A 12542-nucleotide genomic window follows, 5' to 3' on the forward strand; every position below is an offset into this window, starting at 1 on the left:
AATTTAGTTTGCTTATAACAATGACAGAGATATAGTGGATATCTTGCTTGCCTTGTGAAAAGTAGGTCCAGTGTGGAATCCCCTTTTTATGTCCCTCACCACTATAGTTGTTTTTGCTCTGTCTCTTGGTATGTTTGTTTGCCCAAACTTTAACATTTTGCCATAACTTTTGCAATATTGAAGATAGCAACTTCATATTTGGCACACATATCTCATGGAGCTGCACATTTTGAGTGGTGAAAGGTCAAGGTCATCCTTCAAGGTCAAAGGTCAACAACAAAAAATCAAAGCGGCACAGAAGGGGACAAAGTGTTTCTGACAAACACATTTCTTGTTTGGAGAGTTCTCAAGATCTTCACTTTTGACACTCATTACTGGTTCTACCCAGTAATGGATTTGAAAGTCTCTCAATAAGACTTTTGATGCAATTGAGCTGCTATATTTAGAATGTTTAAACCAATGCTAATATGAATGGCTGAAAGACTTTAGATTTTCACATAATTTGTCAAGTCAATCAATCCAACATATTGTTAAGGGTAGTCATCTTCCTATTGATCACATTAGATTACATTCCCTATGGGTTCCCTTTCAGATATGCCCAGTCTCACAGCAGTTCCACGCAGCACCTCAGCGCCCTGCATTCGAGCAACAGCAACAGCATGGACGCCAGCGACTTTGAGGTTGCCATGGCAACCGGCAGCCAATCTGTTGTATCCAGGGAACCGAGCCTTGGCTCATCCTCTTACTCTGATATTCACTCGAGGGTTATTGAGACGCCGTCGGACGATTTTTCAGACGATGACTATGATGAGTCCAGTCCGATTGAAATACTGAGCTAGTGCCTGAATGTGTGATGTCCACTGGTGTGAAGATTGTGTTTATGGATTTGCAAACATAAATCAGGGATTTGATACATTGTTTGAGGTGGTATCTGCAGGGCTTAGGATTTGCTGGCGGAGATGAAGTGATGTTGATTGTTCATGAATGATGGAGCACTGGTTGTGGTCAGAGATGTAACTGTATGTGATTACCAGGTTTGGGTTTCCTTTCTTGGTCTTTATGGGCAGCTTAGTTGTCAGGGATATTGAGGCTGTGATGTAGAGAAATGGAAACGGTGAGGTACAAGGACAATAGAGGATTGAAAAAATCCAAGTGGCTTGGTTCACAAATTCTAGAGTCAGGTTTCAGAAAGTGTTTAACTGATCGAAAAGAATTTACCACACTTTGTGTACAAATGTGTCGGTTTTTTGTTGCACTGGTGATTTGACTGCAGGGAAAGCTGTACATAGTGAAAGAAATCAATAACTTTTTTATTATATTTTCGTATATGAAAGTTACCATTTGTGATAGCGCTAATATTGTTGTAAATGGCATTTGCATTTATTGCCAAACATTGATGTTTTAAGTAATGTGCAGCTTATAGTGGTTAAAGTTTACAACAATTTTGCCTTGTTTATTTTTTAGAAACCAACTCTGTTTGAAAATTATTTATCCTCGATAACCTAAATTATATAATTTTATAGTGTTAAAGAATGGTATCAATATTTCTCCTTATTAACTATTGATTAAGCCATTTTGTTGAACAATCGCTCATAATTATACAATTAGACAATTTTACAGGATTTAACACGGCATTTATATATAGCCATAAAATTGAAAGTTTTTTGTTTTTAATTGACGTGATGAAAATGCAATTTACAAGAAGAAACTTTTTCGAAATGAAGAGCAAGAACACCTTTATAATTGATATGTTTTTTGCTTTATTATTTTTTGCTTTGATTTAGCCAATGTATTTTTTTCGTTTTATTACTTATAAACCACTTCAACTGTGTTCATTTGTTTCAGGATATTTGGCTTGTATTTGTGTCATATTTCCCATAGAAATCCCATGTGTTTGTTTTTAAAATCCTAAATGCAAAAAGAAAACAAGCAAATGATGAAACAAGGATTTCAAGAATTAACATGATGCCGGCATTTAAATCAAAAATATATTTTCGGATGTGTACTGTATGATGACTTTGGTCTGTGATGTTTTATTTGATGAACAGTTGATGTATACATATATACTTAACTTTGTTTATGACTTTTGCATTCAGTTATTGTTATGAAACTTAGACAATTTACACAATTGTAATAAGATCAACACTGGAAAGGATGCACTCTCTGAGGTAGAGTTGAGATTCAAAATGAACACTGTGTCTTCCTTCTTTGTTTTGCTACCATGGAGTGGGGGGCACCAATCATTGCACTTGCCATTCCATCGTTATGTAAGTATGTCCCAAAGATTGTGTTCTTAACTTCTCTTTACTGGATGGAATCGGTTCAAACTTTCACAGTTAAAGCATCTTAATGTGTAGATGATGGTTTAAAAAAAAATGGCTGCAAGGAGAACACATAAAAATATGTCATTTAGTATGTTTTTTCAACATTCAATATGTAGTCCCTGGCTTGTGTTTTCCACTTATCTTTTACTACCGCCTGGATATTATTCAAACTTTCACAGTCGAACAACCTTTATATGGAGATGATAGTAAAGAAAGGAAATTTGGCTTCAAGGAGTTTTGGCAGGATTATAACTAGGGCTGTAACGAATACACTAGGTGACGAATACGATACGTATCACGAATACAGGGTGGCGAATACATATATTTATTTGCAATATGAATTTAAATGAACAAAAGTAATACAGACAACTTTACATGGCATTATATAGTATGAAACTATAAGTATCTGTCAATTCGATTAATTGAGTATCATTGCATACCGAAAATATGAAATATAACACTTTGAAATAACCAAACACTGACTATCACTGCTTAAACTTTGAACACAGTTTTGAAACTTTTGAGAAAACATGACTAGTACCAATTAAATCCTTGAGTAGAACAATTAAGAGTCAACTGTTGACACATAAGTGACAGTACCCATTCACATTTTTTTAGTTGATAAGTTGCACAATCATTGTCGTAAAGATAAACAAAAAAGAAATTCCATCTGCCAATCCTTTTGTGTATGTTTGAGCATCAAATCATCCGTATTTACCTAGATAAACATTAAACAACCATGGAAAGATTTTGAAACTCAATGTAAATATTCAATCGGTGCCCGCCATTTTTGTTGATAATCTCACTGTGTAACATAGTGGGTGGGGTAAACATGATGAAAAACGCCAGAATAAGAAGAAAAACATTTAAATATAGGGGTTTATTGTATGAACCTTCATTTGCAAGGTAAGATAAGATGATTAAACATAAACTTTCAAACTCGAAACCACGTTGTTTGTATTCGTCAAATATTTGGTTCGGGAGGTGGCGAATAAAGAATACAATTCGTCCACAGCCGTATTTGAGTAATTCGAATGTATCGTTAAAGCCCTAATTATAACCTTTTTGCCTTTTTATTCTACTTATTAATGGGCCATGCTCTGTGAAAAAAGGGGTTTAATGCATGTGCATAAAGTGTCTTCCCAGATTAGCCTGTGCAGTTTGCACAGGCTAATCAGGGATGACACTTTCTGCTTTTAAGGTATTTTTCGTTTGAAGAAAGTCTCTTCTTGGCAAAAATCTAGTTTAGGCAGAAAGTGTCGTCCCTGATTAGCCTGTGCGGACTGCATAGGCTAATCTGGGATGACAGGTGATGCACATTCATTAAACCCCCTTTTTTCACAGAGCGTGGCTCAAATATTGTAGTCTGAGGACATTTTTAACTCGTTATCAAACTACTAGGTAAATATCACTCAGACTTTAAAAGTTAAATGGCCATAATATATAATGATGTTAAAGAAAGGAATTTTGACTGCGAACAGTTTTGGCTGAATTATGGCTATTTGTATATTTGTCTTCTGTCGAATATTAAATAGAGTTGTTATTGCCAAAATGTGTCGTCGGGGCTGTAGTTTCTGTGACATTTCTTATCATGATCAACAAAGATGATTGCTGGTTTAATTGTTATTATTGCATAAACATACTAATTATACTTTAGGGAAAAATGTGTCTTATAATTACTCTTTCTATGAAATGTAGTTGTTAATGATGTCTTTTTTATGATAGATTGGTTTAATGATACATTTACAGTTTTTCGTAGTATCACTTTGCGTATAATACAAATATCGTGGTTATATTTATATAGAATATTTCACTTAGGATTTTAAATTTGTCATTGTATATACTTCTGCACAAATGTTCTGTGTGCTTTACACTAACATAAAATCATGAGCTTATTGATGTTTGGTAAGTAGTTGAGTTGATGCAGTAAAATTCTTTCAATTCTTGTATTCCCCTGTGCTTTGCTATATGAATCTGCAAATTTTGATCTCAAATCTCCATTATGTAAAAATGAGCATCCACACTTTCATTGGGGAAACAACACTGTATAAACCTTTCAATGATTTTATGAGCCACAACGTACGTTTCATTAATTTGCATAAAACATTTTTATTGACACACAATTATTGTTTGAGTTGCACATTTCATTTTACCGAATGATTAACTGGACTAGGATTGAGTGATTTTTATACGCCCGTTTTTTAAAACAGGACGTATTATAGTTTCACCCTTGGCGGGCGGCGTCCACAGTAGTGTCCGCTCTCTAATTCAAATAGTTTTTATCCGATCTTCACCAAACTTGGTCAGAAGTTGTGTCTAGACAATATCTATGTCAAGTTCGAATATGGGTCATGTCGAGTCAATAACTAGGTCACGGGGTCACTTAGTGCAGTTCAAGGATTAAGCATGGTGTCCGCTCTCTAATTGAAGTAGTTTTCATCCGATCTTCACCAAATTTGGTCAGAAGTTGTGTCTAGATGATATGTAGGTCAAGTTCAAATATGGGTCATGCCGGGTCAAAAACTAGGTCACGAGGTTACTTAGTGCATTTCAAGCATTTAGCATGGTGTCCGCTCTCTAATTGAAGTAGTTTCCATCTGATCTTCACCTAATTCGGTCAGAAGTTGTGTCTAGATGACATGTAGGTCAAGTTCGAATATGGGTCATGCCGGGTCCAAAACGAGGTCACATAGTGCATTTCAAGCATTTAGCATGGTGTCCGCTCTCTAATTGTAGTTTTCATCTGATCTTCACCAAATTTAGTCAGATGTTACATCTAAATGATATCTAGGTCAAGTTCAAATATGGGTCATGCCGGGTCAATAACTAGGTCTCGAGGTCACTTAGTGCATTTCAAGCATTGAGCACGGTGTACAAAACCTTCGAACGGGCGTATCTTGTGACAGTTTGGCACTCTTTAAGAGCAGCAATTTATACAGTTATTTAAGAAATAAGATCACTTGAAGTATGAGCACATTGGGCAAGTGAGATTTTATCACTAACGTGTCACTTTTAAAATCTGGTGTTCATGGCCCTTTCATTTAAGTGCAAGTAGTTACATTTTTATATCATACTCAGCATTTATTTTCTCTTGGATTTGTTGTGACTACTTTAGTAACTATGTTTAAGGACACCATCCCCTTTTGATGCAATCACATACATGTTGACAATAATTTGCAATATTAAACAATTCTTGCCCAAAAGTTTTTACAGTGTTGTTAGAACCAGCTGGTGAGCATTTGGAATATAACTTTGAGATGCCCTTTTGATATTTTGAACTGTATTGTGGAAACATTTAGAAATAAAATTCAATAACCTTACAGATGTGTTGTATTCTTTTATATTGATGATAATTATAAGCCCTTTTCTAGAATAGGTCAACCCTCAGCCTGTCTGTGTGGCTGAATCTTGATCCTGCAATAACTCAATCTAGGTTTATGAAACTTGGTTTGTTGATAAAGAGCCTATGTTGAGGAATTTAGGAATAAGTTGGCTCAGAAATAAAGCATCACAAGACATGTTGCATTGAACAATCAACTCCCTTCCTCAAAGGTCAAGGTCACACATCGTGACATAGAGGGCAAAGTTAGTCATAAAACAGTTTGAAAATTCCCCATCTGCCATAAGTTCCAAGTAATGTGGCACAAATACAATCCATCACTCTTATGAAATCGCTTATGACAGCTTTTTCAGTCTGTAAGTTTGTTATTCATCTTACTATTTTAAGAAAACTTACCATAGATGATAATGAGGGCACTGCATTTGAATGTTATGATCGTCTCCCTAACTCATATGCGAGGTCACATACAGACCTCACACGGGACCCTGTCTAGGGGCAGCTTTGTTATTAACAATAGATTATCAATAGACAATACAAGTAACTCTGGAACAAAACAAGAAGAAAACTAGAAGATAGTCTAGATCACCAACACAAGAAGAAAACTAGAAGATGGATCAACAAAGCAAGAAGAAAACTAGAAGATAGATCACCAAAACATGAAGAAAACTAGAAGAGCGATCACATACACAGCCAAGCAAAGCTCTAAACAGTACAAAACAGGTGAATGCACTCAATCAAATTATAAACTTGTTTCACAAGTGTAACCTCCCTTAGATGACTGGGCTGTAATATAATTTTTTTACTGTTACTGAATGGACTATGTTTTTGACAATTATCAATACATATCAGACAAAACATTTTCCAATACTTACACTAATTCCATTAATAAAATTCTATCCTGTGAGGAATCAGCAGAAATATTTTAATAGATGATAGCTGAATTAACAAGCGCATTCTGTCTGGTTGACAATAACATCATCATTACTGTATGCTTAGTATTCTGTGAATTTTTTTATGTTCTTTTACAATAACGCATTAAAAACAAGAAGCAGTGAATATACCAATACTCTATAAAAATTGGTACGGATTTAAATAAAAGTGATCACCAATATGCGGAAATTAGACGCACACAATAATGAAATGGACTTTGGTCACAATTCATATGCCGGTACTATTCGGTACCTGAGTCTTATTATTTGGCTCAACGCGCAGATGTAGACAACTCTTTCAGTGTTAATAACAAAGTTTGTATAACCCACGCGGCTGATTAAAGATAGTTGTGTTGATTACTAATTTTCCATTAAAGACCCGTGTCTCTAGTTGATTGTTTGCAAGCCGCTAATTAATCATTGGAATGTCATTATTTAAAGGCACAAAAAATCGTTTGCAAGTCGCTAATATGTCATAAGCATCCCAAAAGTTAATCACCAACACCATTTTTAACCAGGTTTTCCGCAGGAAAAAACTGGTTATTAGATTGGCGAATGTCGTTGGGCGGGCGGGCCGGAGGGCGGAACAAGCTTGTCCGGGCCATAACTTTGTCGTTCATTGTGAGATTTTATAATCATTTGGCACATTTGTTGACCATCATTAGACGGTGTGTCGCGCGAAAGAATTACGTTGATATCTCCAAGGTCAAGGTCATACTTTGAGTTCCAAGGTAAAAAATGGCCATAAATGAGCTTGTCCGGGTCATAACTATGTCAGTCATTGTGAGATTTTAAAATCATTTGGCACATGTGTTCCCCATCATGGGACGAAGTGTCGCACTATTTATGTCAATATCTCCAAGGTCAAGGTCGCCACGACTATAAATAGATTTATTTGAAACAAAGGGGTTAATTATAAACAATCAGTTCAGTTTGAGTTGTCTCCTTTTATCAGATTTTTTCACATTGAAAACCTGGTTTTATGACAATTTTGTCCCTTGTTTATTTTTTGTTGTTGTATTTTTGTGTTATTGTTCATGCTTTAAAGTTCATATACAATTATTTTCTATTGAAATACATTCACATGATGCATACAATTAACAATAACAGCACTTCATTTTAAATATTTTTATCACATAACGCCCTATGCACACATATCAGTTAACAGTTTTGTTATCAAATACATAAATACACATTTATTTTAAATAAAGTGTAAATTTACGTTCAAACGACACTCATAATTAAATGTTAAAAAACTGTATTTCAATTATTTTGGCCATTTAGATACAATAATGTAATAAATCACATTTAACATATTAAAATATATTTATTAACATAGTATACAGTAACATCGAAAATCTCCATCATTCAAAATAAGCTTTTAAATATTCATATCATTTGTAGAACTATACTACATTTTTTATATCAGTGGGACGCAACATGCAATCCGTCCTACACAAATATCAGTATCATGAAACGTCCATCACCCCTTTGAAATTATCCTATCCAAACAAAATAAGATATAATGAAACAAAAAACATGTCATTTTTCTGATCCTGTCTACCGTTCCCTCCCCCAGCTGAGCAAATAATTGTAATTGTACAAAGCATGATTCGTGAAACCTAGGAGTAGTAAACAAGTTCACGTTAGCCTTGAAGCAAGTTTCACAACCAATGAAGTTTGTAAGCAATAAAAACACAACTTCCGGTGGAATTGAGTGTGCACCATTTCTACTTTTGTGTTATTTTCTCACATTTGTTCGCCACAATTTACAGGTAAACATCGATTGTATGTAGGAAATAATCATGTTAATTAAAAATTAAAAGAATTTACGGACACAAAATGTTGCGATTGTCAACATGGGTATGTAGCGTTAAACGTCAGTTCACTCAGTCTCAATGATAAATCGTTAGTTGGATTATTTTCTTCAATCTCCTTGATTTTAGGAAGCGACCTGTTGGTTGAACCTTATTTACCTTTTCTGGTGCTAAGGTTGTTTGGCCTCTTGGAGATTGTCATGGAGTAGTGGATATGGTATTCGCCTAGAAAACCGGAGGTCTGGGAATTGATCCCCACTGTGTGAGTGCTCTTTAGATCTCCAGAAAGACACAAAGGTACAAAGGTTCTTGTTGAGTTGTGGGTTCTTTATGGGGTGCCGGTCAACTCGTACCTAAGTCAACTGGCACGGTAGTCAACTCGCATGTTTTTTGGTCAACTCTCGCGGCATTTCTGGTCATCTCACATTTTTTAAGTCAACTCGCACCTCAAATAAAATTATATACAAATAGATGAAGGATGTAATATGATCAGCAGTTTATAAGTAGTTTATAAGTATATTAATAATAGAAATTATGTCCTTTTTTTAATAATCTGAACGAACGTTTGTCACATTTAATGGCTCTTTTACACTTGTAATCGGTGTTTTTCACGGGTTATATGAATGTGTGTAAGAGGTGTGAAAGGTCTTTTACACAACAAACAATAATTAAAATGGCAAAACATTATTTATTTTTTTATTTTAATAAAATGGCAATTCAATTAATGTTAATTTAGCTTGTAATTAAAAAGCTTTACTTTTATAATCAGGTGTAAGTTAAATTTTAAAAAATGCAAACGAAAATTAGGTGATGTTTGTTGCATGCGGTTATTTCATTATAACGATCAAAGTTTGTTAGTTATGTATATGAATCGACTATAGCATGTCCGTTGCAAATCTGACATTTTCTATTTTTCGCGTATATGTTATTATAATGACCTCTCCTCTTAAGATTTCTAATTTATTTGACGATAATCGAAATCGTGTTAGTGATGTTTTGTATTCTTATTTCTAATTTGTCATAAAGTAAAGTAGTTATCTCAATATATCCTGGATTACCTCAATATATCCTGGATTACCGTAAATTCGCGACCTTAACATTTAATGTCAATATTAAAATAATAATGCATAAAAAACAACGAAAACAAACATTAACCTTTTAAAATAAATTCATTCTTCGCTGATTTGTTCAATTGTGATTTCCAAACAATGTTTTTAAAGCTCTTAAATGTCAATATTGTTGACATAAGTGTAAAGCGTCAGCCATTTTGCTTTACTACCCTTGATTCGCGGGTATGACGTCATACAAAAATTCATTGCAATGTCGAGTAATTAGGCCAAGCTAACTTATTTTTAACAGTTTAAATTGGTTTCTGGTGCAAACGAAACATTTAACAAAAAGTCAAACATGAAATAACAAAAAAATATTAACATATGAACAGGGTAAATTGCATGAAAAACGGAAGCAGCTCACATAACAACTGTGTCTGGGTGGATTTTTTCAAAGACCCTATGACGCAATGTATTTTTAGGCAATCTGTAGGATTTTGAGGCTCTAAGAACGGACATATTCTTCTTCTTAACAGCTTTGTAAGCATTTATCAAGAGAGTCGGTGAATAAAGCCTATACTTCTTGCGACAATGCTTAGGGATGGCCTTATAAAACAAAAAATAAATAGAAATTAGCTTAATTGTCATGGTCTAAGAAACACACAATAAATCATGTGTTGGAATTACTCATGTTTTCGAAGCGTAACATTTCTATTTATGGCAATGCTACTACAACAGCAGACGACAACAAAAATTCGTGATATATGATTTTTACTTAATATATATGAAATTCGGTGGTCGGGTATTATTAGTGTTAAGAAAATATGGTATTTTTGCTAATTGATTCTATTTCACACTTTTTACTTGTTTAAAACGCATTATTTTTCACAAATCTTCAATCGTTTCAATCGAGTTAACATTCATTTGCATATCACCACGATCACGCATGCGCAGAAACAAATATTGGTACCGGTTACGCGGCGAAAACAAAATCCGCGAATCTAGGTTAGTCGCGAATTTAGGTGAGTTGACGATACCAGCTTTGCTTTAAGTTATTTAATAAACGTTGTTTATTTGTATTGTAGATGAATGTTTGTTTTTGTGATACTGTTATCACTCGATCCAAGTATTCTTAACCAACAGCCGAATATATGTAATTTGCAATTATGGATAGCGGGTATAATGCCGGCTATGATTTGTAGATTTGTTTACTTGTAAGATTTTTAGCTCATCTATTTTTTGGAAAAAAAAATGAGCTATTGTCATCACCTTGGCGTCGGCGTCTGGTTAAGTTTTGCGTTTAGGTCCACTTTTCTCAGAAAGTATCAATGCTATTGCATTCAAACTTGGTACACTTACTTACTATCATGAGCGGACTGGGCAGGCAAAGTTAGATAACTCTGGCGTGCATTTTGACAGAATTATGTGCCCTTTTTATACTTAGAAAATTGAAAATTTTGGTTAAGTTTTGTGTTTAGGTCCATTTTATTCCTTAAGTATCAAAGCTATTGCTTTCATACTTGCAACACTTACTAACTATCATAAGGGGACTGTGCAGGCAAAGTAATGTAACTCTGACTGGCATTTTGACAGAATTATGTGCCCTTTTTATACTTAGAAAATTGAAAATTTGGTTAAGTTTTGTGTTTAGGTCCACTTTATTCCTACAGTATCAAAGCTATTGCTTTCATACTTGCAACACTTATTAACTATCATAAGGGGACTGTGCAGGCAAAGTTATGTAACTCTGACTGGCATTTGGACGGAATTATGGGCCCTTTATACTTAGAAAATTGAAAATTTTGTTAAGTTTTGTGTTTTGGTCCACTTTACCCCTAAACTATCATAGATATTGCTTTCATACTTGGAACACTCGCAAACTATCATAAGGGTACAGTAAAAGGACAAGTTGCATAACTCTGGTTGTCATTTTTACGGAATTATGGCCCTTTTTTGACTTAGTAACTTTGAATATATGGTTAAATTTTGTGTTTCGATCCACTTTACTTCTAAAGTATCAAGGCTATTGCTTTCAAACTTCAAATATTTTCATGCTATCATGAGATTACTGTACCTGGCAAGTTGAATTTTACCTTGACCTTTGAATGACCTTGACTCTGAAGGTCAAATTATTAAATTTTGCTAAAAATGCCTTTTTTATTTATGATAAGATTTGATTGATACTTTGACAAAACTACTCTTACCTGACATACCACAATAGACTCCACCCAAACCATCCCCGTGTCTCCCATCCCCCCCCCCCCCCCGATTCCCCCCCCCCCCCCCCCCCCCCCCCGAATTTTTTTTTTAAGATCATCTCACAAATGACCACCACACCCTCACACTATACTATACCCCCCCCCACCCCACCCCCCCCCCCCAAATTGATTTTTTTTAAACGGTTAAAAAACACAAATATTTATTTTTATTATTTTATGTTTGAAATACCGTCCAACCATGGCACCCAAGAATACCCCCCCCCCCTCCCCCCCCCCCCCCCGAATTCCCCCCCCCCTATTTTTTTTTTTTTTAAGATCATCTCACAAATGACCACCACACCCTCACACTATACTATACCCCCACCCCCAAATATTTTTTTTTAGGGTTAAAAAACACAAATATTTATTTTTATTATTTTATGTTTGAAATACCGTCCAACCATAGCACCAAAGAATACCCCCCCCCCCCCTCCCCCCGAAAGTTTAACTTTGAACTTTTTAATAAGGATTAAGCTATGAAAGATTTTGAAATTTTCATACGTTACTATGTTAATTGTTAAATTGGAAATGTAATAATAAAACAGCTGTCACCTAATCAGTCCCCATTAACACATCAATAGTTTTACTACCGTGCGAGTTGACTTGGGTACTAGTTGACTTCCGTGCGAGTTTACCAAACGACATGTGAGTTGACTACCGTGCGAGTTGACTTAGGTACGAGTTGACTGTAAACCTTCTTTATGAGTCTTGGTTATAGAGATAGCATAAAATCATGTGATAGAACATTCCCACATGATGCAGTCGCTCGGAAACAAGTTTTGACACAGTGACCATTGTTTGTGCTGATAAAAAATGTAACAAAAA

At 34.9% G+C, this 12542-nt stretch overlaps 2 protein-coding genes across 9 annotated transcripts in view; both read left to right on the plus strand.

Moving 5' to 3' along the window:
* Positions 1 to 5642, plus strand: part of LOC127834762 (transcription factor Dp-1-like) — a 40882-nt gene extending 35240 nt beyond the window's left edge. For all 3 annotated transcript variants that reach the window (XM_052360797.1, XM_052360796.1, XM_052360795.1), the window contains exon 12: positions 593 to 5642. In XM_052360797.1, coding sequence (XP_052216757.1) covers positions 593 to 839 — 247 coding nt within the window. In that variant the 3' untranslated portion in view covers positions 840 to 5642. The remainder of the gene's footprint in view (positions 1 to 592) is intronic.
* A 2629-nt stretch (positions 5643 to 8271) lies between these two features.
* LOC127834756 (FERM, ARHGEF and pleckstrin domain-containing protein 2-like) overlaps positions 8272 to 12542 on the plus strand; it is a 129505-nt gene continuing 125234 nt past the window's right edge. For 3 of the 6 annotated variants that reach the window (XR_008028112.1, XM_052360784.1, XM_052360788.1), the window contains exon 1: positions 8272 to 8368. The gene's annotated coding sequence lies outside the window, so the exon portion shown is untranslated. Of the gene's footprint in view, positions 8369 to 8539; positions 8708 to 12542 lie in introns of all 6 variants that reach the window. The other 3 variants (XM_052360785.1, XM_052360786.1, XM_052360787.1) reach the window with 2 other exon arrangements.

Source organism: Dreissena polymorpha, chromosome 6 (genome assembly GCF_020536995.1).
Source record: "Dreissena polymorpha isolate Duluth1 chromosome 6, UMN_Dpol_1.0, whole genome shotgun sequence".
NCBI lineage: Eukaryota > Metazoa > Mollusca > Bivalvia > Myida > Dreissenidae > Dreissena > Dreissena polymorpha.